The sequence below is a fragment of the Pseudophryne corroboree genome, chromosome 4 (genome assembly GCF_028390025.1).
Source record: "Pseudophryne corroboree isolate aPseCor3 chromosome 4, aPseCor3.hap2, whole genome shotgun sequence".
NCBI classification, from domain to species: domain Eukaryota; kingdom Metazoa; phylum Chordata; class Amphibia; order Anura; family Myobatrachidae; genus Pseudophryne; species Pseudophryne corroboree.
Window position 1 is genome coordinate 103585074 of NC_086447.1, and position 27384 is coordinate 103612457.

The 27384-nt window shown below is 47.7% G+C and overlaps 1 protein-coding gene across 3 annotated transcripts in view; it reads left to right on the forward strand.

Annotated features, from left to right (window-relative positions):
• PUM2 (pumilio RNA binding family member 2) overlaps positions 1-27384 on the forward strand; it is a 143275-nt gene that overhangs the window by 54295 nt on the left and 61596 nt on the right. For 2 of the 3 annotated variants that reach the window (XM_063915326.1, XM_063915328.1), the window contains exons 3-12: positions 9479-9547; positions 10384-10489; positions 11469-11656; positions 13864-14036; positions 15611-15881; positions 16236-16341; positions 17205-17345; positions 24551-24699; positions 26215-26344; positions 26426-26569. In XM_063915326.1, coding sequence (XP_063771396.1) covers positions 9479-9547; positions 10384-10489; positions 11469-11656; positions 13864-14036; positions 15611-15881; positions 16236-16341; positions 17205-17345; positions 24551-24699; positions 26215-26344; positions 26426-26569 — 1477 coding nt within the window. The remainder of the gene's footprint in view (positions 1-9478; positions 9548-10383; positions 10490-11468; positions 11657-13863; positions 14037-15610; positions 15882-16235; positions 16342-17204; positions 17346-24550; positions 24700-26214; positions 26345-26425; positions 26570-27384) is intronic. The other variant, XM_063915327.1, reaches the window with a different exon arrangement.

A 27384-nucleotide genomic window follows, 5' to 3' on the forward strand; every position in this document is an offset into this window, starting at 1 on the left:
AATTAGCGACCACAATAATATGGACATTGCATATCACAATAATAGGAACAGTACGTTACCCGAACTATGTTAAAGCAGTAGAGACCGTGGCAGAGTTGCTTAATCCCCACTCTATTCGGGAAATTAAAATGTCTAGGTCCCTCTAGCATAATGGGACTATCAAATATAGAGACGGGGGTCCGAGAGGCATCACGCCCTTCGACTGCAAGGTGCCTCAAGGGAGGAAGTCTTCATGGAGGTGCAGTGGCCCCTCCCATAGGGTCACGGCATAATGAAGCAGTCCTCTTTGTGCCAATCAATCCCGCGTAGTGAGAAAAAGTTGCCACTCTAAGGATGGGGTGATCAGGTCTTCGCAGCCGAGGAGGAAGATGAAGAGGACGGAAGGGAGCGGTTCCGTTTCTGTGCTGCTGAAGGAGATCCCACTGTTTGGAAAGGTATGTCAACCCGGGGGGGTTGGGGGGGGCGAATCCTCGAACATACGGATTGCCACTCAGGGACCTGCACAGGGTCAATAGATAGGGTGGAGCAGAAGAGGGCGACATCCTCAGGGGTCCGAATCGTGGCAAACCGACCTTCATTGGTTGCTGTAATGCTGAAAGGAAATCCCCATCTGTATTTGATATTGCTTTTACGGAGGGCATCAGTTAAGGGTTTTAATTGACGTCTAGACTGTAGGGTGTGACGAGAAAGATCTTGGAAAACCTGGATAGGTGAGCCATTGAAGTCTAGGTCTCCGGCGTTCCGGAGTTTCCTAATTATCTCGTCTTTTTGGCTATAGTAGTGAAGACGGCAAATAATATCTCTTGGTCGTTCGGACTGCAGGCCTCTGGGACGCAGCGCCCTGTGTGCCCTGTCGAAGACAATGGGGTCGTTCGGGTCGGTTTCCAGGACTGCACCGAAAATCTTGTTGAGGACATCTGGGATGCTTTGCTGTGGTATGTCTTCAGGGATGCCCCTCATTTGCAGGTTGTTCCTACGTCCCCTGTTGTCTATATCATCAAGATGGTCGTGCAGGCTCTGAATCTCTTCTGCTTGAAGTCTGATGGTATCCACCAATGCGTGGTGAAAAGCGTTGGATTCTTCTCCCCTAGTCTCCAATGTTTCGATACGAGAGCCCAGCTGAGTCAGTTCGGACCGAAGTGAGGACACCTCAGAGTGGACCACGTCCCGAAGTTTACTTTCCAAAGATGTGAAGTCCGCCTTAGTGGGCAAGGCCTGTAAGAGGTTGAGGACTTTCTGCATATCTTGCTGTCCAGCGGAGCTCCTATCTGGTGGAGTCACCCTGGTTTCGCCTTGCGTCTCCGACCTCTCGGATTGAACAGGAGAGGAAGGCGTCGATGGAGTCGACATATCTGTATCTTTCCGGAGATTGAGAAACCGCCTTAGGTCTGAGCGGGGGGGGTAACTTCAGACTGACAAATAGAGGTTTTCACTCCCCTACGTTTCCTGCGACTCATGGGTAATAGGAAGGGGATAGGAGCGTCGGAACCTGCACGACAAGAGCTGGAGCAGGGGTATTGGGCGGCTCAGTGCCACAGATCACACCTTGATCACTCCCTCGGTCCCATATCCCAAAGCTAGGGGCTGATATTCACAGAGCACTACGTCGCCACCATGTAGAAGAGTGTCAGGTGTAGTGGTGGGTACGTACGGCAGATAGCATGGTTACGGGCATGTCGGAGTGGTTGTGTTATCGTGTCGGGTCTAGCAGAAGACTGTAGAATCAGCGAGACAGATCTGTGGTCGTTTTGTTGGTAGTACGTGTCAGAAGGTGTCAGCCATCACTCCTCGAGACGGCCTTACATGACTGCTGGAGGAGGCATCTATTCCCGTTGGGGTGGGGACATGATGGTCACATGGCGGTGACTACTTGTAGGCAAGTTGTTTCGTTATAATACAGGCAAGTGTGACAGAAGGGGAGGTGAGATTCAATAAGGACCCACAAGGGGGAGCTTCAGTTCCCTATGTCAGGCAAAGAGTGTGTAGTCAGGTTTAACTCATCTCATACAACTAGTGAAGTGGCTGGAATTCTGTGCCAACAGCACCTGTCACCAACACTAGAGGTGCTAGCAGGGCAGTGAATCTCCACAGGACAGCGTCTCTCAGTGTGGGCACCTTTCCAGAAATAAAGATGGCGCCGCCAGGCTCCTGTTTCCAAATGCCTGTATTACGGCCTCATGCAGCCCCAGCCTGCGGGAAAAACTCGGTGGTGGTAGTGGTGGGTGTCCCAGCAGCCTAAGTGGGGCCTCAGAAGATGTGCGGCGAGCGCAGGAAGCAGCGGCGGCCGCGTCCGGTCCCGGGAGCGGCACCACGTGATCGGCGCCGCACTCTCCTGCACCACGGAGCTACACGCCGGGCCCGCGGGGAACCGCCGCACAAAGCTGCCCAGCAGGGGAGAGGTTCACAGAGACGAGGAGAGGAGTGGAGTGTGGGGGCTCCAGGGATGAAGAAGATAGCTCCGGCGAGGCTCTCCGTCGCAGGGCACCGCTCTTCCGGTCCGGGGCAGCTCCAGGCTCGAGGTCCCGGCTCCAACTGGCAGGGCAGGCCGCAACCCGCACGGGTCCAGGAGGCACCCGCCGGCTCCGCAACCTCCTCACTCAGCGCTGGGGGGGCCCGAGCGGACAAAGGGTAGCTAACGATTTCCTAAATAAACAGATGTTTGAGCAGTTAAAACTGCTACTAGGGCAGGAGCTCAAGTACTACACAACCTCCCGCAATCACAGCCAGGCCACGCCCCTCCCTGTCAGACAACATTGATTCCCTCGACAGGGATACTATTTTGCTAACCATCGAACATATAAAAGACGTCGTCTTATATATGCGGGATGCACAGAGGGACATTTGCCTGCTGGCATCTAGAATTAATGCAATGTCCATTTCTGCCAGGAGAGTATTATGGACTTGGCAGTGGACAGGTGAAGCTGATTCTAAAAAACACATGAAGGTTTTGCCTTATAAGGGTGAGGAACTATTTGGGGACGGTCTCTCGGACCTCGTATCCACAGCAACTGCTGGGAAGTCGTCTTTTTTGCCTCAGGTTCCTTCACAGCCTAAGAAAGCACCGTATTATCAAATGCAGTCCTTTCGGCCTCAGAAAGGCAAGCGGGTCAGAGGAGCATCCTTTCTGGCCAGAGGCAAGGGTAGAGGAAAGAAGCTGCACCAGGCAGCCAGTTCCCAGGAACAAAAATCCTCCCCTGCTTCCACTAAGTCCACCGCATGACGTTGGGGCTCCACAGGCGGAGGCAGGTGCGGTGGGGGCGCGTCTCCGAAACTTCACACCCAGTGGGTTCGCTCACAAGTGGATCTATGGGCTGTACAAATTGTATCTCAGGGATACAAGCTGGAGTTCGAGGCGACTCCCCCTCGCCGTTACCTCAAATCAGCCTTGCCAGCTGCTCCCAGGGAAAGGGAGGTAGTACTGGCGGCAATTCTCAAGCTGTACCTCCAGCAGGTGATAATCAAGGTCCCCCTCCTTCAACAGGGCAGGGGTTACTATTCCACAATGTTTGTGGTACCGAAACAGGACGGTTCGTGAGACCTATCCTGAATTTAAAATCCTTGAACACTTATATAAAGAAGTTCAAGTTCAAAATGGAATCGCTCAGGGCGGTTATTGCAAGCCTGGAAGAGGGGGATTTTATGGTGTCGCTGGACATCAAGGATGCTTACTTGCATGTCCCCATTTTCCCACCTCACCAGGAGTACCTCAGGTTTGTGGTACAGAACTGTCATTACCAATTCCAGACGTTGCCGTTTGGTCTCTCCACGGCTCTGAGAATATTTACCAAGGTAATGGCCAAAATGATGATACTCCTTCGAAGAAAGGGAGTTATAATTATCCTGTACTTGGACGATCTCCTCATAAAGGCGAGGTCCAAAGAGCAGTTGTTGGTCAGCGTAGCACTCTCTCAGGAAGTGTTGCAACAGCACGGCTGGATTCTGAATATCCCAAAGTCGCAGCTGATCCCTACGACGCTTCTGCTTTTCCTGGGAATGATTCTGGACACAGAACAGAAGAAGGTGTTTCTCCCGGAGGAGAAGGCCCAGGAATTGTCATCTCTGGTCAGGGACCTCCTGAAACCAAAACAGGTGTCGGTGCATCACTGCACGCGAGTCCTGGGAAAGATGGTGGCTTCTTACGAAGCAATTCCCTTCGGCAGGTTCCATGCAAGGATCTTTCAGTGGGATCTGTTGAACAAATGGTCCGGATCGCATCTTCAGATGCATCGGTTGATCACCCTGTCCCCAAGGGCCAGGGTGTCTCTGCTGTGGTGGCTGCAGAGTGCTCATCTTCTCGAGGAACGCAGGTTCGGCATACAGGACTGGATCCTGGTGACCACGGTTGCAAGCCTCCGAGGATGGGGGGCAGTCACTCAGGGAAGAAACTTCCAAGGACAGTGGTCAAGTCTGGAGACTTCTCTACACATAAATATATTGGAACTAAGGGCCATCTACAACGCCCTGAGTCAAGCAGAGCCCCTGCTTCAAAACCGATCTGTACTGATTAAGTCAGACAACATCACGGCGGTCGCCCATGTAAACCGCCAGGGCGGCACAAGAAGCAGGATGGCAATGGCAGAAGCCACAAGGATTCTTCGATGGGCGGAGAATCACGTGCTAGCACTGTCAGCAGTGTTCATTCCGGGAGTGGACAACTGGGAAGCAGACTTCCTCAGCAGGCACGACCTCCACCCGGGAGAGTGGGGACTTCATCCAGAAGTCTTCACACAGATTGTAAACCGTTGGGAACTGCCACAGGTGGACATGATGGCGTCCCGCCTCAACAAAAAGCGAAAAAAAAAATATTGCGCCAGGTCACGGGACCCTCAGGCGATAGCTGTGGACGCTCTAGTGACACCGTGGGTGTACCAGTCGGTTTATGTGTTCCCTCCTCTTCCTCTCATACCCAAGGTACTGAGGATAGTAAGAGAGGAGTAAGAACTATACTCATCGTTCCGGATTGGCCAAGAAGAACTTGGTACCCAGAACTACAAGAAATGATCTCAGAGGACCCATGGCCTCTGCCTCTCAGACTGGACCTGTTACAGCAGGGGCCCTGTCTGTTCCAAGACTTACCGCGGCTGCGTTTGACGGCATGACGGTTGAACGCCGGATCCTAGCGGAAAAGGGCATTCCGGATGAAGTTATTCCTACGCTGATAAAGGCTAGGAAAGACGTGACAGCAAAACATTATCACTGTATATGGCGAAAATATGTTGCTTGGTGTGAGGCCAGGAAGGCCCCTACAGAGGAATTCCAGCTGGGTCGATTCCTGCACTTCCTACAGTCAAGAGTGACTATGGGCCTAAAATTAGGATCGATAAAGGTCCAGATTTCGGCCCTATCTATTTTCTTTCAAAAAGAACTGGCTTCACTGCCTGAAGTTCAGACGTTTGTTAAGGGAGTGCTGCATGTTCAGCCCCCTTTTGTGCCTCCAGTGGCACCTTGGGATCTTAACGTTGTGTTGGATTTCCTGTAATCACACTGGTTTGAGCCACTTAAGACCGTGGAGCTAAAGTATCTCACGTGGAAGGTGGTCATGCTGTTGGCCTTGGCTTCAGCTAGGCGTGTGTCAGAATTGGCGGCTTTGTCATGTAAAAGCCCGTATCTGATCTTCCATATGGACAGGGCAGAATTGAGGACTCGTCCCCAATTTCTCCCAAAGGTGGTATCAGCGTTTCATTTGAACCAACCTATTGTGGTGCCTGCGGCTACTCGGGACTTGGAGGCTTCCAAGTTGCTGGACGTAGTCAGGGCTTTGAAAATCTATGTAGCCAGGACGGCTGGAGTCAGGAAACGTGACTCGCTGTTTATCCTGCATGCATCCAACAAACTGGGTGCTCCGGCTTCAAAGCAAACTATTGCGCGCTGGATCTGTAACACGATTCAGCAAACTCATTCTGCGGCAGGGTTACCGCATCCTAAATCGGTAAAAGCCCATTCCACAAGGAAGGTGGGCTCTTCTTGGGCGGCTGCCCGAGGGGTCTTGGCTTTACAGCTTTGCCGAGCTGCTACTTGGTCGGGTTCAAACACATTTGCTAAGTTCTACAAGTTTGATACCCTGGCTGAGGAGGACCTTGCCTTTGCTCATTCGGTGCTGCAGAGTCATCCGCACTCTCCCGCCCGTTTGGGAGCTTTGGTATAATCCCCATGGTCCTTACGGAGTTCCCAGCATCCACTAGGACGTCAGAGAAAATAAGAATTTACTCACCGGTAATTCTATTTCTCGTAGTCCGTAGTGGATGCTGGGCGCCCATCCCAAGTGCGGACTCTCTGCAATACATGTATATAGTTATTGCTTAACTAAAGGGTTATTGTTATGAGCCATCTGTTACTGAGGCTCAGTTGTTGTTCATACTGTTAACTGGGTATGGTTATCACAAGTTGTACAGTGTGATTGGTGTGGCTGGTATGAGTCTTACCCTAGATTCCAAATCCTTTCCTTGTTGTGTCAGCTCTTCCGGGCTCAGTATCCTTAACTGAGGTCTGGAGGAGGGGCATAGAGGGAGGAGCCAGTGCACACCAGATAGTACCTAATCTTTCTTTTAGAGTGCCCAGTGTCCTGCGGAGCCCGTCTATTCCCCATGGTCCTTACGGAGTTCCCAGCATCCACTACGGACTACGAGAAATAGAATTACCGGTGAGTAAATTCTTATTTTTTTTCCACCTGCCTGAGGATGGTGAAATAAATCCCCAATAAATGCCCCGTTTTTGCGATTGCAGCCCCAAAAATACATAGGTCCTGAAACGTTTATACCGGATCCTACGTATTTTGCCCGAAAATTTTAAATTTTTCGGACACAAAAAACGGGGGGGGGCGTGTAATTTAATTGGCTGTAAAAAAAAAAAAAATAGTCAGGTAATTGGTGACTGTTAGTTTTCACACACTTATCTCCTGCTTATGTTGTACATCTGATGTCTCTGTGATCACTCTGTATACAACCAAATACGGGTGGTCAACAAATGGATTTTTAAAATTTAATATTTTAATTCTTTAATGAGAGTAGCGTTATCGTTAACTTAAAATGTATCTAAATATGCACTTGCCCTGGTAAACAGTATGGGGGCAGTTCTGTTCTCTGCAATGTACAACTGCGTCCATGGCTGGTTATTCCGGTATGCAGTCTTTACTCATTTTCCTATGCATCTCAGTGGGGCGGGAGGAAAAATGAGCATAGATAACATCGCCACGGATTGCCTTTGCAATCTTTTCCTGAGACACATAGCAAAGTATAACAGTGTGCCTAGAGCTTCTGAGCGACACTTTAATCTGCGATTCATGTTATCCTTGAAAAACACATATCCCCTTGTACTGAGGAGGAAAAGTGACCTTGTGCCACCTGGGTACCAAGCTGCAGAGAGAAATGTACTGAGCTTCTCCTATAGATTCCAGCGGCATCTCATAAAAACTCTTCTCTGTGAATCAGTATTACTGCGCTGTGCGTTTGTTTTAATAGTGCATTGATGTGAGTGGTGTAATCCACATCACATCTGAGTGGCCCAATCAGAGGAGATCTGCCCTCCCAGATGGATGGACCACACACAGGCAGATAGTAATCATCCACTTACATCCTACTGGGGTTACCTGTTGATTTTTGAATGATTTATTACCGGGCAGAGTGTGTTGTCAGTATTCTAGTCCACGGGGAATAGATTGATGGAAATTTGTCATGTTGTAACAAATACCCTAAACGAGAACAAATGAAATTATTATTATTATTATCATTATTATTATTCGTGGTTGTAGGAAGCGGTTTTCACCTGTGATGGATTACATTTGTTTTTGGCTTAATCACTTCTATAGAGGAAGTTTATATGCACTTTTGTTTGGAAATGGATCAATAGAAAATCATATATAGGGGGTCATTCCGAGCTGATCGCTCGCTAGCTGTTTTTAGCAGCTATGCCGCCGCCCACTGGGAGTGTATTTTAGCTTAGCAGAAGTGCGAACGGTTGTATCGCAGAGCGGCTACAACATTTTTTGTATAGTTTCAGAGTAGCTCAAAACCTACTCAGCGTTTGCGATCACTTCAGACTATTCAGTTCTGGATTTGACGTCACAAACCTGCCCAGCCACGCCTGCGTTTTTCCTGGCATGCCTGCGTTTTCACAAACACTCCCTTAAAACGGTCAGTTGCCACCCAGAAACGCCCACTTCATGTCAATCACTCTGCGGCCAGCAGTGCGACTGAAATGCATCGCTATATCCTGTGCAAGACTGCATCGTTTGTTGTGCCCGAACGTCACGCGTGCGCATTGCACCGCATACGCATGCGCAGAACTGACTTTTTTTAGCCTAAGCGCTGCGAACAAATGTAGCTAGTAATCAACTCGGAATGACCCCCATAGTGTAACAGAGCCGTCAGATTGTGGTCATCCCGAAGGCTGTCGGTTACACTGAGCGATATAGATATATATATATATATATATATATATATATATATATATATATATATTGAGAGAGATAGATATATATATATATATATATATATATATATATATATATATTAGTGATCACGCTAGGCAGTTTTAGCAGGGCGCCGCACCCTGCCCGATTTTTTTAAGGGCAAAACCCGCTCTGCCCTTTCTGCGGCGCCCTGCTAAAACTGCCGCCCGCTTCCTGCCCTCGAATCGTGTTGCAGTATCCATTCACGCTGAGAGAGCGCTTGGGGGAAGCCCAGCACCTCCGTAGGTGCTGGGCACGCCCCCAACAGTGATGCCACCCACGCCCCCTTTTTTTTACGTCTGCGGGCTGAACCGGCTACTTTTATTACCCGCAGTGACCCCACCCACTATTTTGCATGGCCGCCCCCCCTTTTCGGTGCGCGCGGCTTCCACGCACGCTAGTGCCCCTCTAGGTCCGGTGCCCTGCCCTGCCCGGATTCTAGAGTGAACACCACACACACACACATGTGACAGTGTGTATGGTTCTGTAGTGATTATCACATGGCTTTCTAAAGAGAGCAGAAGTGGACAAAGGAAGAAGTTGCCTGGAGCAACCAATCAACTTCCAGCTGGCATTTACAAAGTACATTCTTTATGATATGTAGAAATTGGTTGCTATGGGCAACTTGTTTTGTCCACTCTTTTTAGAAGGCTTGATAAATCTCCCCCCACAGTCCTCTTTTAGTTTGTCGCCTTAATGTGAGATGCCTCTAACCTCAAACTTCCAAAGTCACCTACTGTCCCTCTTACGTCATATAAAAACTCCCTATGACACACTTCGTATGATTAATCATCGAAGCAAATGACAAACCCCAATAAATGCAGTAATCTCATATGCCTCACCTTCGGACAGTCTTGTGCTGCACGGTACGTAGCTTGATCTGTCGGAGACCCGCATGCCATCCTTTGGGTATTCCGCATGTAGTGCTGGGGTCCACTGAAGATATATACTTGTGTTGTGTTATGTTCTGAGCGTGATTCCGCTGTGCGCAGTCCGTATGGATGGAATGACAGCAGTATTTCTCATTTCTAGGTGAGGTCTGCGGATGACATGAATCATGACTTCCAGGCTCTGGCTTTGGAATCTCGAGGAATGGGAGAGGTGAGTGCAGCACTCGCTCAGGGGTACATGTGTATGGCTCTTTATCGAGGTGAAGCGGGAAGCCTAGTTCTGATGAGCTGTGTCTCCCCTCCTGGCCGGGCTCAGTGAGAATGCATCGCAAGATCTCCAATGCAGCCTCTGACTGTTCATACAATCCCCCCGCATATTGGTGCGCTATCTTGTAGATGGCGGCACCGATATGTGCCCCTGTCACCTTGTGCGCACTGCCAGAATCAATTATGGGGGAGAAGCGGTAAAAGTTCTTGAAGTGGATCTGTCACACATTGACTGGCCAGTCATCCGGAAACTGAGAAGTTTTTCTCTAACCCCCCTCCAAGCCAAGTATTGGGGTGTGGTTCTATAGATCTACAGTAAAAAAAAAAAAAAAAAAAAGACTGTCAAAGGTCGACGGTGAAAAGGTCTACATGGAGCAGATAGACAGTAGAAAAGGTCAACATGAAAATAGTCCACAAGTTTTTTTTTTTGTTTTGTTTTTTTTTTGTATCGAGCAAAATCAGGTTGCTATTCCCAATAGTAGTCCACGTGGATGGTTAATAATGAAAAGCTGGGGGGGGAAACTTGTTGACCTTTTGACCTTCCGCATGTAGACCATTTGCGTTTGACTATCTTTTTACTGTAGATCTATTAACTGGATACCAAGTAATGTACCACGCTTCCCTGCTCTCCATTTTTTGCAGTATCCGTCCCCTGCCCCTCATTTTAAGTTAATGATGCGCAAGGTTAGGCGCCTAACCTACTACTACATCCTTGTAGTGATGGTTTTTAGATGTCTGATGTCATTCAACATTATGTGTTGGTCTCTCCTTTCTTACAAGCTTTTACCAGCCAAAAAGTTTTGGGAGGCTGACGACCCGGCTAAGGATGGACAGAAAGGGATGTACCTTCCGGATGAATGGCGGGAGAACACGTGGGGAGCATCACGTAAGTATAAGTTGTTTTATGGTTTTACAATGGGTTCATGATTACGGCTTTGTTTGCTATAATGCGTGTACTGAGGAAATAAACCATGTGCAGTTTTGTAGCATCGTGGAAAAGTTTTGCAATCATTGCCTTATAATATACCTGTGGAAGGAACAGGCCACAGAAATCATCAGCATGCAATGTTGTTGAAACAACAAACTATGTATTTTAAGCAATATTTAAAAAAAAAAAAAAACGGGTTAAATATTAAATATATAATAAAGAGGAACATGAAATATTAGTAATTCTATGAGCGCACTCAACTCCTCATATGATATGTGGGGCTGCAGCTTTATTGCACGTCTGTCGCGAGTTAATAAATGCCAGATTTATCACGCATTAGTAATACATGGCTTATTCAGGGCTTCTGGATCTGATCATTATCAGGATCTTGCCAACATACCAATGACTAATGTATGGGATTTTATAACAAACAGCCATAGCAACCAATGCGGTCTCTACCGGCCGATACACAAGCCTCTGTCCAAGTTACTTATCTGCCTGACCTTTGTCTAGTGTGGGTCAGATTTTCTATATGACAATCTCGGAGGAAGAACATTTCCCTGCAAACTGCTACAGTCGTCGCCCGCTACATCCTGGCTGGTGGCCCACATCGATATCTAATTGCTGGAATTTCTCCTTCCGCCCTGTCCATGCTTCCGATCACCTTGGTAATTTTTTTTTACGGAAGTGGTTCTTGTGTCCTGTCCAATACTGCCACCTAGTGGCAAGAGTTTTACTCCTCAGTATGGGCCTAAAAACCATGATTTGTGTGTTACACTATTGTAATCAGACTTGTGTATTATTCTTACAGTATGTTATTGCTTCAGGGGTAAATTAAGGAGAAACTAATGTGACTCCCTGTGATGATTTGATCTGCTTTGTACTTGTGTAAAGTGCTCTAGAACTTTGGTTTTTACTCCCCTCTTTTGTTTCGCAGACCATTCCATGTCCCAGCCAATCATGGTACAGAGGAGACCCGGACACGGCTTTCAGGGAAACCACGATGCCAACTCCGTGCTGTCTCCCCGCTCTGAGAGTGGCGGCCTGGGAGTCAGCATGGTGGAGTATGTCCTGAGCTCGTCGCCTGCAGATAAACTTGACCCACGGTTTCGGAAAGGACCCTATGTAAGTGGCCGACAAATCGAATTAATTAGAATAAATGTGCCCCATGGCCGGGTCCGGCTTCCGACTTTAATAAAATGGCCGGCTCAGCACCTGATGAGGACGGTCGGGGCCACAGAGGGAAAGTGCATTAAGGGGGTGTAAAATAACAAAGCTTCCACGGCAACCCCTCACCATGTATTCTTTAAATATGTGATGTAAAGTGCTGCACCTCGGTTAGATAAAGTCTGGCACCGGTAAAATGAAGTTCTACTGCATTAAATCTAATATATAAAATAATGTTTCAAAATTTATTTAATGGACAAATATTTAAAACCTATGTCTTACCTAGGGGATCTAGGACACCCCTCTGCTTGCTGTGTGGCTCCAGCCTTTATCTGTGGGGTCCAGAGCTCCGTGGTGCTGGGAGGGAGATGCCTCCGTCCTCTAATCCTGGTGGTCCAGTGTAGGGGACTGCAAGCTTAGCCTCCCAAATCCAGTGGTGGCATGACTTGCGGTACAAGCACAGGCGTGTAGCACTTGGCCTGCCTTCCATGGCGTCATTCTTCCCTATTCAGCCCATCATTGTATTTAAGCTTCATACTGTAGTAGCAGCCTGGGCGCTACGGCACTGGGATCATGCAACATAATTACACATATGGGCCTATGGGGCAGATGTATTAACCTGGAGAAGTGATAGAGCAGTGATAAGTGGAAGGTGATAACGCACCAGCCAATCATTACGGATTTGAAAAACACATACACTGGTATGTCATGCTGTGCTTTCTGGCTCATTCTGGTGTTTTGGGGTGCCACACCCTGCACCTAGATATAGCGCTAGGGACCCCAAATATACAGAGAGGCCTTGATGCGGCTTTGGGGCTTAACCACACATTTGCGCAAATATGTGTAACGAAGATCTCTGAATTCTATTATCATGTGGGATTTATATCTGGTTACTGTTATCCATTCAGTGTGCTGGGGAAACAATTGCTTTTTTTCTTGCTCAGAAATACCCCTTCCTTTCGAGCACCTGAATGATATCACTAAGCTAATTGAGCATTTACCAATCTATATGCGGATTTGAAAAATGACAGGAGCTGATTGGCTGGTGCATCATCACCTTGCACTTATCACTGCTTTATCCCTTCTCCAGGCTTAATACATCTGCCCCATGTATCATAACACAGAAGAATGTAACTGGTACATAGGGGGTAATTCCAAGTTGATCGCAGCAGGATTTTTGTTAGCAGTTGGGCAAAACCATGTGCACTGCAGGGGAGGCAGATATAACATGTGCAGAGAGAGTTAGATTTGGGTGGGTTATTTTGTTTCTGTGCAGGGTAAATACTGGCTGCTTTATTTTTACACTGCAAATTAGATTGCAGATTGAACACACCCCTCCCAAATCTAACTCTCTCTGCACATGTTATATCTTCCTCCCCTGCTGTGCACATGGTTTTGCCCAACTGCTAAAAAATTTCCTGCTGCGATCAACTTGGAATTACCCCCATAGTGTATTCATGGGTTGCGTTCTCATGAATGTTGAAATCTGCTCTTCTTTCTCAGAGTACTTATTTTACCTGTTTTTAGGATTGTCTCGGAAGGTATTTAATACGGTGTGTGTCCACCCAAGCTATAGCCATCAGCAATTTTATGTATCGCCAATCAGTCCATAAGCTTCCAGACAGGGCCCCTGACCTGCCCTACACTATATCTGATGTCTTCAGCTTTGATCAGTTGCTTATATATTTGCATATATGATTAGGAATTGTGTTAGTCACCATTTCATACTGTAGAGCAGGGCTGGCCAAACCAGTCCTCGAGATCTACCAACAGTTCACATTTTCCAGACCACCTAGCTGGTGCACAGGTGTAGTCATTACTAATTAAGATGTGCTGCATTCATTCCCAACTGACCGTTCTAGAGATCTCCAGGAGGCCTGGAAAACATGAACTGTTGGTAGATCTCGAGGACCGGTTTGGCCAGCCCTGCTGTAGAGTGTGCTTGCGTTTAGTAGTAGTAACTAATTAAGGACTTGATATATGAATTTCAACTCCCCCTTCCTGGAACTAGACTTCCCTTCTTTACTTACTGTCGTCCAATGTAAACGAAATGTAATTTTTAATATATTAGGATGAATGAGTTCAGTATTACTTGTGTATATGTAAATAGCTTGCACTAACCTACTGCTCCTCATATAAAGGCAATGTATTTCATTTATATATAGGGTGCTAGAGATTGTGAATTAGATGGACCAGAGAAAGGGGAGCAAAAAGGAAAAGCTCCTTCATTCGAAGAGGAAAAGAAGTGGGATTTAATTTCTGCTGATGGTGACGAGGTCTCCAAGCTGAACGGCAGGGGACTTCCTAATGGAATTGACGCAGACTGCAAAGATTTCAAGTAAGGGTGAAAGACTCTTATACAGTATATGTCATTTAGGGGTCTATTTACCAAGCCTTGGATGGGGATACTTTATCTCTAGCAACTGTATCAGCCAATCGGCTCATAACTGCCATGCCACAGGCTGTGTTTGACAAATGACAGGAGCTGATTGGCTGGTACTTTATCTCCAGCATATTTATCCCAATTCAAGGCTTAGTAAATAGACCCCTAAATCACTGTCTTGGTTTAGCATTGATTGCACGTACAACTAAGAGCAGCGTCACTGACAGTTGGAGGCAGCAGGAAAATCCTTGGCGTATAGGAATGGACAGTTGTTTTTTCTTGAAAGCTGCGTCGGACTAATTGGAGCTTTTTAATCACGGTGTGACGCGTTCCGTGTGTCTCATTGTTTCCTTGCAGCATGTTCTCACTCTGATCACAGCACTATCCTGGCAGCCAGAGCTACAAAGTCACTAGTGTGATCGCCAGACCCACACAGCCACTGATTCCTATGGAATGGGATTTGGCTAGATAATTACTGTGATTAAAGGGCGACTCTGCTAAATGTTAATGGGTTGTTTCTCATGAAGGTTGGTTCAGTGCACAATACAGCTGCCCTATTACATACATAATTAAAGTGTAGCTCTGGATTTAGGGGGACAGTTATCTTAGAGAGAGAGAAAGTACCAACCAATCGGCTCCTCTGATTTTTCAAATACAGCCTGTGAAATGATAGTTAGGAGCTGATTGGTTGGCACTTTCTCTCTCCAAGCTCTGATATATCTCCCCCTTAGTCGTCTTCATGAACCCTTTTTCCGTTAATTTAGTATTGTCATTTCATTGTTCTGGTTTTTTATTAAAAAAAATCTGCAAGATTTGAGCTGCTGTCTCCCTCCACTGTGATCTCTGTAGGAGTCATTCCCTGATATATCCCAGAAAAAATGTGTATTGTTTTTATGAATTATTCATGCTGTAGAAAAGGGGTTGGGGCTGAAATGTTGGTGCGCGGGATGCCAGCGGTCAGAATACCGACCACGGCATCCCGCCGTTTAGAATCACAACAGGGGTCAGGAATCAAGCTACACCTCACCCCCTAACACTTCCTTACTGCAGCCTAACCCTAACCCCCTCCCCCTGCAGCCTAACCCTAACCCCCTCCCCCTGCAGCCTAACCCTAACTCTCCCTGGTGGTGCCTAATCCCTCCTCCTCGCAGCCTAAACCCAACCCAAAATGCAGCCTAACCATCTGCGGGGGTGCTTAATCCTAAACCCCGTCCCCCCCTTCAAGCAGCCTAAACCTCCCTCTGCAACCTAAACCTAAGCTCCTACACCCCCCACCCTTGGCTTACCTCTCCCGATGTCCCGGCAGTCACTCGATTGGGATCCCAGCTGTCGTCATTGTGATCCTATTCGGGATGTCGGCGCCGACATTCTGATCAGTGACTGGATTCCGGCGTCGGTCTTTTGACAGCAGGGATCCTGACCGGATCCATAGAACAGCATCTCTCTGGCCTCTTAACATCGACACACCCAAACAATGTATCTTATTGTAATGAGTCCTGATCATATATTTTCTTGGACACTCCACACAGCCGTACTCCAGGAAGCCGCCAAGCCTCTCCCACAGAGATAGCAGAAAGAATTGGCCCGAACCAGAATGTTACTGAGGGACTAGGACAGCTTTCAAACTCCATGGTCAACAAGCCCCTGACAGATGAGTTTGGAAGCCCGGAAAGCCAGAACCTGGATGGCATGGAACAAGTCGGACTGGATTCTTTGCAGTTTGACTATCCCGGGAATCCGCTACCGATGGACTCTGCCGGAGCGAATGTTGGGCTGTTTGACTATAGCACCCAGCAACAGGTTAGCCTGTCTTCACTTAAGACCATAGTTGTCATACTTCTTTTCTTTTCTTTACCCTTTTTTCTTTTTTCTAATAGAAAGTGTAATGGAGTTCTACTGGACAGTTTAGTCTTGCCTGCTGACATTTGTGTGGGGGGGGAGGGGGGGGCGCGGCGCAGTGTTCAGCCTATCCATTCACTAGGAGCTGATAGCGTTGAAACATGAGGGCTGCCTTTTTGTTGTAGACCACTTTTAAACCCTGTAATAAAGGATTTGCTGGCACTTTATATGCTACATAGAGCTGAGGACTACGATGAAGAGTTGGCGCTTTGTGTGGTGGAAATCTGAAGTGTGTGCTTTGTTCTTCATCCATAGCTCTTTCAGAGACCCAATGCTTTAACAATGCAGCAATTAAATGCAGCCCAGCAGCAGCAGCAACAACAACAGTATGCTCTAGCAGCAGCGCAGCAGTCCCACTTAGGTAAGTGACTGTCCATGATGTATAAGCACTGCATTGTATCAGGTTACCAGTATCCTTCTTACGTGGCCAGTGTATAGATAGACAGTTAGTAGGTCGGCCCAATATGATCGACAAGCAGTAGGTCTAATGTGTTTATGGTTTACAGGTGCAAAAGGTCGACATGACAATGGTCAATACACAAATGGTCGACACAAGTTTTTTGTTTGTTTTTTCCAACTTTTGCTTCATTTACCATCCACGTGGACTATGATTTGGAATAGTAACCAGTGCCCGTTTGCACTAATCGTGGTCACAGACTGTGAAATTGACCAATTTTGGCCACATTTAAAAAAATAATTGCGTCAACCATTCCGTGTTGAACTTAGACACAGTGAACCTTTTCACTGTTGACATTTTCACTGTTGACCTATTACATTTTGACCATATGGAGTGTACCTATTGACAATCTAATTTCTGTAGATCTGTTATACCACCCCAGTGCTTTCCCTATCTACTATGTATTTAAACACTTAGAGGACAATCCTTTCCCCCGCGAAGGGTGCTAGTTGCCATTGCAGCAGTGATTAAATGCCAGCAATGGCATCTGAACTCTCACCCATCGCAGCCCAGTCTAGTCCCGTACTTGCACATTTTTACTCGCAGCCCAACAAAATTCCACGAGTCAGCGATACCGTAGGGTACTTGCACCTGCACATCCATGGCGGGTAATTGGATTCCCCCTTTAACTGGACAAACCCTGTATGTGTGCTTGTAAGTACCCTGATACGTGTCGGACAAGAGTATGATGGCACCGGCGTTTGAAGCCTCTTTATGTTCTGCCTGTGTTGGGTTTCTGTCTATAACCGCGTTTGCTTGTCTTCCAGCGGGTATGTTTTCAGCAGGTCTGGCTCCAGCTGCCTTTATGCCAAACCCTTATATCATCAGCACTGCCCACCCTGGCACAGATCCGTACACCGCGGCTGGCCTCGCTGCAGCTGCATCCTTAGGAGGTACGTACACTTTAGGTAGGTCATTAGCAATATCACTCCATTTTGGTTATTCACTGTGTTAAAGTGTACTGGCCTCACAGACATTGTGTGTACTGAAAAAAGTATTCACTGGAGGGATTTATAGGAACTGGTGACATGAATTGCTCCCCGTAATGCAGCGTCAGAGAAACGGGATAAACGCTGAGAACGGGAATATCTGCACATTTATTCATCACATGAAAAGAAAAACAAGATTTGCGTTCTCTCAATCAGAAGTTAATGCACTTCCTAATAATGTGACTCGACCGTTTGTTTCCCTACCGTATTCCTGTTTTACTTTATAGACTTAGAATATGTAGATAGTAAGGTCATGGGAAGCAGTTATACCTAACCGACGGCCGGGATACTGGTGGTCTGTATACCGACGACGCCTCCCCGAAGAGGGACACTATCCCGGCATCTACACATTAACGTCGAACGGAATGCTGGCGTCAATACCGACAGCCGGCATTCAGAACGTCCTCACAGCGAGACGCGCTGGCGTCCTGGGGGGGGGGGGAGTAGGTGTAGGCTGAATAATGGGGGTTAGGGGGAAGCGCAGGGAAAGTTAGTGACCGGGGAGGGTTAGGTTTAGGCACATAGAAGGGAAGGTTAGGGACCAGGGAGGGAGGGTTAGGTTTAGGCACGTAGAAGGGGAGGTTAGGGGGAAGTGCAGGGAAGGTTGGGGACCGGGGAGGGAGGTTAGGGTTAGGCATTAAGCGGGGAGAGTTAAATTTAGGCAGCGGAGAAGGGAGGGTTAGGCACCCACAAGGGAGGGTTAGTGTAGGGAAAAGGTGAGGGTTAGGGGGATTACTGGGGGACTGTCGGGATTATGATGGTAGGATGACCACCAGCATCCCGTCCATTGGTCATTCATACTGATCCCAAATTCGTACTTGAGAACTGGTGGTGGCAGCTTATGCCTATCTGTCACTGTTACCAGTAATGTGTATCTATGTATGTTCAGCATTTTGCTATTCTAGCAAGCCTTAACAATTTCCACAGCACGACTGTGTTCTATCATTATGCAAATATACCTTTCTAAATATTCCTGAAAATAATGGAATATGGTCCACTGTTGTTATGTGGAGTCTTTATTATAATCCCTAGGCAACAGAAGATTATGATTTACTTTTGGGTAAAATGTCATAGATCATTAGAGCTGTATCTGTGTAGAGAGGGTGGTGTCTTCTTCTCTGAGCTAGCAATAGAATACCGGTAAGCTGCCGCAGTTCTGCCGCCATCCTATGAGGTTTTTCTTTTTCATCCACTAGGGGTCACTGGAGTACTCTTGGGATATGGACGGTTTCCGTAGGAACAAGGCACTGAATATTAAAATTTAGAACTCTCCTCCCCTCCATATCCCAGAGTACCTCAGTGTTTTTTCTGTGCTTCTCGTAGCAACAGGGCTTGTGTGGAGCTTAACCACACTACTTTGAATATTTTTATTTTTTTTCTACTTTTAAATTTTTTGCTCACAGCACATCCCTTCCCAGTTTCTGTAAAAACGTGGGTCCGGGATAGTGCCGCTGCACGGAGCAGCGCATGGCGTGTCGGTCCTCACAAAGAGCACCCTCACGGCCACACGCAGCTCATTCCCTGACTGCTGCTACAGCTGGACGGAGCTTACAGATAGAAGCCCCGTCACAGCCTTCGCTTCTGGAGTCAGGTATGCTTGGGGTACGGGGCGGTCAGCGCACGCTGCCGCCCCGCTGTGTGGGGACACTGTTCACTGACGCCGCTCTCACTGCGCCCGCACCCGCCTCTCCTGACAGGCCGCCCCGGCAACCGCTCCGAGCAGCGCCGCCTCCACCGCTGAGACCCGCCGGCCGCCGCGCTCACCCGCCGCTTGCTCCCGCCGGCCGCCGCTGTAGGACCGCGCTCCATTACAGCGCTCCCCGGCTCCCTGCACCCGGATTGCGCTGGGAGTGAGATACCCGCACCCCGGTAATTCCCGCTCAGACAGTGGGACACAGGCCACGGGGGAGGGAGCAGAAGGGGGGGGGGGGGGAATGACATTAGCGGAGGGCTGCATAAGGGGGGGTGACATTGATGAAATAGGCTGTTAAGCCTATATTACAGGGTTGGCTGCACTTGTTACACATACCCTGCACTGTGAGGCATGGTGGCCATTTTAATCTTGCTTCCTGTCTTCCAGTTTGTGATTCCAGAACGTTCCTGTACTACATCTCTACTCCACCGGAGGCGCGGGGGTGTTGGTGGGAATTTGGGATCAGTTTCATATAGTACTGGCCACGTGCACTACACTTTGCCAGATACATATATATATATATATAGAGACACCTTAGTACTATTTACTGAGTCGTGCAGGTTGTCTGTCTTTGTATGTTGTATTGTCTGTCTGCATAATGAGTAAGGCACCGGCAAAACCAAAAAAGCACTGCCATGTCTGTGACAGTGTGTTACCGGATGGTTCTACCACATGCGCAGTATGTTTTGTGGATTCAGCTACGAATACAATCTCTGCTCCGCTGTCTAAGCCGGTTTCATCCCCGGACCCTCCATGGGCTATGCTAGCAGATGTCATGGCTGGATTGCAATCAGAATTGGCCGCCGCTCGACAGGAGCGGGAAGCGGCAAGATCTGAGTCTAGGGTGAGACCGCTAGGACTACCGGAGGGGTCTCAGCCTTGCCAACAGTCTAAGTCCATTTTGGGTAGCAGGGATAAATTTACTTTGTCTTATGATTTACCAGTTTCTGCTATGTTACAGTCTGATGATTCTATGCCAGACCTCACTGCGCAAGATGACGGTGAGGAGGGCGAAGTAGACCAGCAGTCCGATAGTGAAGATTTTGACAGCCCAGGCATTGTAATCTCATCAGAGCGGTGCGTCAGTCTCTGAGGTTTACAGAATCTGAGGAGCCTCTGACAAATGAAGTCGTCTTTGCTAAACGACAGAGGACTCCGATGTGTTTTCCGGTTTCGGAATCTCTTAATAAGATGTTACTGGAAACACGAAAGAATCCGGATAAACGGTTTTCTATACCTCGCAGATTTAAGTCTAGTTACCCGTTTCTGGAGTCTGTGACAGCTACATGGGAGAATCCGCCATTGGTGGATTCGTCTGTGTCTAAACTTACAAAGAAATTAACCATACCAGTACCAACGGCTACTACGCTTAAAGACCCTTCAGACCGTAAAATTGAAGCTATGCTAAAATCCATGTATATAGCAGCAGGAGTGTTGCTTAGATCTGGGTTGGTTGGCATTTGGGTAACTAAGGCGCTCATGGTATGGATAACAGAACTCAAGTCTGCCCTACATGACGATCACCTTATACTTCTCGCTGATCAAATCTGGGAAGCTGCTGATTATCTATGTACAGCTTCTACTGACGTCTGTCAGCTCACTTCTCGCCTTTCATCGTCGCTAGTTGCAGCACGACGAGCACTCTGGCTGCGCTCTTGGCAAGCGGAGGCGGAGGTCAAAAGAGGTATAGAGGCGTTACCTTACGGTGGCGAGAAGTTGTTTGGTCCTGAATTGGACAAATGGATTGCTGAGGTCACGGGTGGTAAGTCGGTTTTCTTACCATTGCCTCCAACGGCGCCTAGGCGGAAATACTCGGGCCCAGCGTTCAAATCCTTTCGGCCTCAGCCCTTTCGAGGCCGTGGTAGGGGACCAACCACGGCCGGTAGACTAGGTCGAGGGGGTGGTTTCCAACAAACCAACGCCAGTCGTCAAGACGCTAAGGTCACCGACAAGCCAGTGGCATGACGGACTCCCAGCCCATCTTGGATCTCCAGTTGTGGGAGCACGCCTTCAGACGTTCCATTTGGCGTGGTTCCAGACGTCCACAGATGGGTGGATCTGCAATTTAGTGCTCAAAGGTTACAAAATAGAGTTCGACTGTCTCCCGCCACTGCGGTTTTTCAGGACAGGACTGCCTGTGTCGGACGCCAAACGGGCGGTTCTGCAACTTGCCATTCAGTCTCTGCTGGAGTCAGCAGTTTTGATTCCGGTCCCTGTACACCAACAGGGGCAGGGTTATTATTCCAGTCTGTTTGTGGTACCAAAGCCGGATGGCTCGGTCAGGCCAATATTGAACTTAAAGGGCCTCAATCAGTACGTCACTTACTACAGATTCAAGATGGAATCTCTGCGGTCGGTAATTGCAGGTTTAGAGCCACAGGAATTCATGATTGCGCTGGATCTCAAAGATGCGTATTTACACATTCCGATTTGGCCACCTCATCAGAGGTTCTTGCGGTTTGCAATCCGGCAGAACCATTACCAGTTTCAGGCTCTACCGTTTGGCCTCTCGTCAGCGCCTCGGGTATTCACCAAAGTGATGTCTGTGATGGTAGCTCATCTCAGATCCCTAGGAGTGATAATAGTTCCGTACTTGGACGATCTACTCATCAAAGCTCCGTCTCAACAGATGCTCCTCCAACATGCGTTGCTAACGTACGATGTCCTAGTTCAGCACGGTTGGATTGTCAACTTCAAGAAATCACATCTGATTCCGTCTCAACAACTTCAATTCCTAGGTATGATTCTCGATACGGTAAATCAAAGAATTTACCTACCAGAACAGAAAGTACAGATCATTCGTCATCTGGTTCGATTGGTGCTCAAGCCACGCACAGTCTCTGTACATTTGTGCATTCGCCACTTGGGCACAATGGTGGCGGCTTTCGAAGCGCTTCAGTTCAGGAGACTTCACTCACGTCCTTTTCAACTGGATGTGCTCGCACAGTGGTCGGGCTCGCATCTGCAGATTCACCACAGAGTGAGGTTGTCGCCACTGGCCAGGAAATCTCTACTCTGGTGGCTCAATGTACACAATCTGACCGCAGGGAAACGGTTCGGCGCCTGGAATTGGATAATTCTAACGACGGACGCGAGTCTCAGATGTTGGGGAGCTGTAGTTCAAAATTGTCAGCTCCAGGGTCTCTGGGCGGCTCACGAAAGATTGCTGTCTATAAATGTCCTGGAACTCCGGGCAATTTACAATGCGCTACTACAAGCAGTGCACATTCTTCGGTCTCAGCCTGTCCAGGTGCAGTCGGACAATGCGACGGCGGTCGCATACATCAACAAACAAGGAGGAACGAGAAGCCGCATGGCAATGCGAGAAGTAGCTTGAATCCTCAATTGGGCCGAGCGTCACCAAGTGATGTTGTCGGCAGTGTACATTCCGGGAGTGGACAACTGGGAGGCGGATTATCTCAGCCGTCGGGATTTTCATCCAGGAGAATGGGCATTACATCCAGAAGTGTTTCACATGTTGGCCCAGAGGTGGGGTTACCCTCAAGTGGACCTGATCGCATCTCGCCACAATCACCAAACGCCCCAGTATGTGTCCAGAACGCGAGATCCAAAGGCAGTGGCGGTGGATGCTCTTACCGTCGCGTGGCCGTACAGCCTCATGTACCTGTTTCCACCGTTTCCGCTGCTCCCTCTGTTGCTAAAACGGATCAAAAGAGAGTCCGTCACAGTCATACTAGTGGCGCCTCATTGGCCTCGGAGAGCTTGGTTCTCGGATCTCCGAGGACTACTCGCTCCCACTTCGTCCGGCCTGTTACAACAGGGTCCGTTCCTTTACCCCGATTTAGCGCGGCTGCGTTTGACGGGGTGGCTGTTGAGACCGCCCTCTTAAGGAGAGAGGGCATTCCAGAATCGGTTATACCAACCATGTTACGTGCTAGGAAGCCAGTTACGGCAGCTCATTATTACAGAATTTGGCGTGCCTATATAGGTTGGTGTGAGGATCGGAAGTTTCCGACATCATCTTTCAAGTTATCCCGTCTTTTGTTATTTCTACAGACGGGGTTAGATGGAGGACTGCGTTTATCTACACTAAAGGTGCAGGTATCTGCTTTGTCAATTTACTTTCAAAGACGATTGGCTCTATTGCTGTCTGTACACACTTTTCTGCACGGTGTCCTCAGAGTTCAGCCTCCATTCATTCCACCTACAGCGCCATGGGACTTAAATCTGGTTTTAGATTTCTTACAGTCTTCATATTTTGAACCCTTACACCAAGTAGATATTAAGTTTCTCACTTGGAAAACAATTTTCCTACTAGCCGCCTTGGCTTCGGCAAGGCGTGTTTCCGATTTGGGTGCCTTGTCATGCAAGCCACCGTATTTGGTGTTTCATGATGACAGAGCGGAACTTCGGATGAATCCCGCTTTCCTACCAAAGGTAGTGTCATCCTTTCACATCAATCAACCAATAGTAGTTCCTGTGTTGACAAAAAATTCTGGAACCTTGGATGTGGTACGCGCATTACGTGTTTATGTGTCCCGAACGTCTACAGTTCGTAAGACGGATACGTTGTTTGTTCTGTATGATGCTGCCAAGATGGGTTGGCCAGCTTCTACGCAGACCTTATCCAGATGGATTAAACTGACCATACGTCAGGCTTACCTTCATGCTAGGTTACAGCCGCCTACATCAGTAACCGCTCATTCCACACGTTCTGTGGGAACTTCATGGGCAGCTTTGCCGTGCGGCTACCTGGTCATCAGTGCACACGTTTGTGCGCTTTTACAAGTTTGATACGTTTGCGGCATCAGCATCTAGCTTTGGCCGCCTAGTGTTACAGGTGGCAAACTGCTCTCCCGCCCACGGGGGAAGCTTTGGTACGTCCCAAGAGTACTCCAGTGACCCCTAGTGGATGAAAAAGAAAATAGGATTTTGGTACTTACCAGGTAAATCCTTTTCTTTGAATCCATAGGGGGCACTGGACGCCCACCCAGAGCAGTTTTACCTAGTTTGTGGTCAGTTCAGGAAATCGTATGGTAACACATTCTCACCGACTGGTTCAAGTTTCAAGTTCTATCGGTTATTGTGCCAACTGTTTAGTTGTCAGTGACGTTATGTGTCAACTTTATTGTTGTCCGTTCTGTTATATGTAATTCTCCATTGTCAACCTCTCTATCGCTCCTGTTCGGCTCAGTAAAAAACACTGAGGTACTCTGGGATATGGAGGGGAGGAGAGTTCTAAATTTTAATATTCAGTGCCTTGTTCCTACGGAAACCGTCCATATCCCAAGAGTACTCCAGTGCCCCCTATGGATTCAAAGAAAAGGATTTACCTGGTAAGTACCAAAATCCTATTTTCAGCGTCTGTGGAAGAGGCTATGGAACTTTACAGCCAATAAATAAACTGCAGCTTTGGTTTCACTTTAGTTGTATCTGATAACGGACGCAGCTGTTACTCTATGCCCTACAGGACCTGCAGTTGTCCCACCACAATATTACGGCGTTCCATGGGGAGTATACCCAGCTGGATTATTCCAGCAGCAAGCCGCCGCCGCAGCCTCCGCCGCAAACAGCAACAACCAGCAGGCGGCATCACAAGCATCCCAGGGTCAGCAACAGGTAATGGAAATACATAAAGTAATTAAGCACAGTAAGGTGTATATTCAAAGGTGTCCGCTTCTATTAATGTACACACCATTCCTGACCTCAGCAGTCCTCACAGCTTCATTTTTATTCCTATTTATGGGGCAGATGTATTAACCTGGAGAAGGCATAAGGAAGTGATAAACCAGTGATATGTGCAAGGTGATAAAGGTACCAGCCAATCAGCTTCAATATGTAAATTAACAGTTAGGACCTGATCGCCTGGTGCGTTTCTCACCTTGCACTTATCACTGGTTTATCACTTCCTTGTGCCTTCTCCAGGTTAATACATCTGCCCCTATGTTCTAAATTACCTCTATTTAGGACAGGTTGATTGAGCATGAGGCTTTATAAAGGACGTGCTAGTCAAATTTATATATCTTGTTTAAGGAAGGCTTAAACAAGTAGAAGACATTAGTGGTGTATTCAATTATGTGCAGTGTAGCACGCATAAATAAGGTACATACGGCAGCCGAAATTGCACATTTTAATACAAAACCCTATTTGGCTGCGAACTAAAATGCGCCGTTTTGGAGCGATGAAAGTTGCTATTGCTGACATGCCAACTTCACTTTGTGGACCTCGCCCTTAATTGAATAAATCCCTGCTGTACCTGTAGCTTACATGCGGTAATCATTTTGTGTGGTAATCAGTATTTTCTGTCAGTTTACTACAGATTAGTAGCATCACTGAGCCATGAGACTGGAACATTATCACTAGTGGGTTGTTACATACTGGTAATAGGCTGCATTCTCATTAGTAGTGGCTGAACCCTTAGCATTGCTCTTGGCGATAGTTTACAGTTTAGTTACTATGAGGGAGATGTACTGTAGTAAGCCTGGAGAGGTGATAAAGCAGTGATAAGTGCAAGGTGATAATGCACCAGCCAATCAGCTTCTAACTGTCAATTTACATACTGGAGCTGATTGGCTGGTGTGTTATCACCTTGCACTTATCTCTGCTTTATCACCTCTCCAGGCTTAATACATCTGCCCCCAAGTGCTGTCATTGTTGAAAATGTATACTGTTCCTTTTATTTATATATTTAGGAACACTAGGTCGGGTACAGATTGAGATTTAGTTTTTTTCCCATTTTCTAAGACATCCAAGATCACTTGTGGAATAGATTACATTAAACCGTGGTGAAAGCCAGGCTGGGAAAACATTTCGTCATGTCCATTCGTCTAATGTATTGTATGCTCTGTAATAGTTTTAGAATTGCATTATTATGGAAACCCTCTTCGACATCCACTCTTATTACATAAAGTATGGGAATGATTAATAATCAGTCTTAATTCCTATTTTCCACATATCCTACCTTATCCTTGTACCATGCATTAGCTGCCTCTCTATGGCCCCCTGGAATTTATAAATATTATATTATGGACCGTGTCCTACAGACGTTTCATCGAGACCTGAATACTGCTCAGCATGCGCACATTTGTACATGTTTGCTGAAGTAAGATCACACCATGGAACTTGTCATTGCAGGTTATGCGGGCAGCAGCCAACCAGCGTCCGCTTACACCCAGCCAGGGCCAGCAGGGACAGCAGAACGACTCGCTTGCCGCCGCAAACTCCGCCCTGGCGTTTGGACAGGGTCTGGCCACTAGCATGTCAGGTATTGTCAATCAGTCTTGGGGCAGCTTATGACCCTTTACTTGTCCTCGTGGTTACATCTCTGACCTTTTATGTGTTTTAGGCTACCAAGTCCTCACACCCACTGCCTATTACGATCAAAACGGTGCCTTGGTGGTTGGCCCCGGAGGGAGAGCAGGGCTTGCGGCCCAAGTACGTCTAGTGGCGTCCACCCCAGTCCTCATCAGCCCTGCAGCTGCACAGGCTGGTATGTCCCAGATACTCCCTGACTGTTCAACCAACTAGCAGACCACATAATGAACGCTGATGGAGGGATTTGAGTGCGACATCATTCACTTATATTGACTGTACTGAAAGCTTTTGTGAACCGTGATCCACTAAGTTACTCCCAATTTCAGTCTTGTCTCATATTACAAACCCTTCTTCCCTTTATATCTGTCTATTGTAAATATGAACGGGGTAATCTTGGTCTTGTTTTAGTTCTTCATAGATCCTAACTAATGCTGCTTTCTGAGATGCTGCTACAAAGTTACCATTGTTAGGATCACTTTCCCATAATCCCTCTGCCCTCTCTAGAGCCCACCTGTCACACGGCACGGCAACATGAACACTTTCTGGAGATAGTTTCCAAATGAGAACACCGCTCACGAAAAACCACTAGTTCCATTTGTTCCTTGGTGGCATCCATTGATCTTTATACTGTGACAGCTATGATGGGCTCCTGGACAGCAATTCTATACATGGCTGCTAGCACACTGTATGAAAATGATGCAGACATTGGGGTCAATTCAGTTAGCTGTAATGTACCGCACATTGCTTGACGCCCTACAACGCCAATTGTGGTGCTAGGAAAACCGGCAATATAGTGGCTACCATACCAGGCATCTTGGTGTTGTTTGGTGGCATATCAGGCCTCATTGAATTGACCCCATTATGTTCAGGAACTTCTGGACTGCATAATTCATTGCTGTTCCTGCAGTCAGCATGAAGGTCAGGGGATCCTCGCACATCCAATAGCCCCAGCGGTGTATGAGGTTTGGGGATTTGGCTATGGCTTGGCGG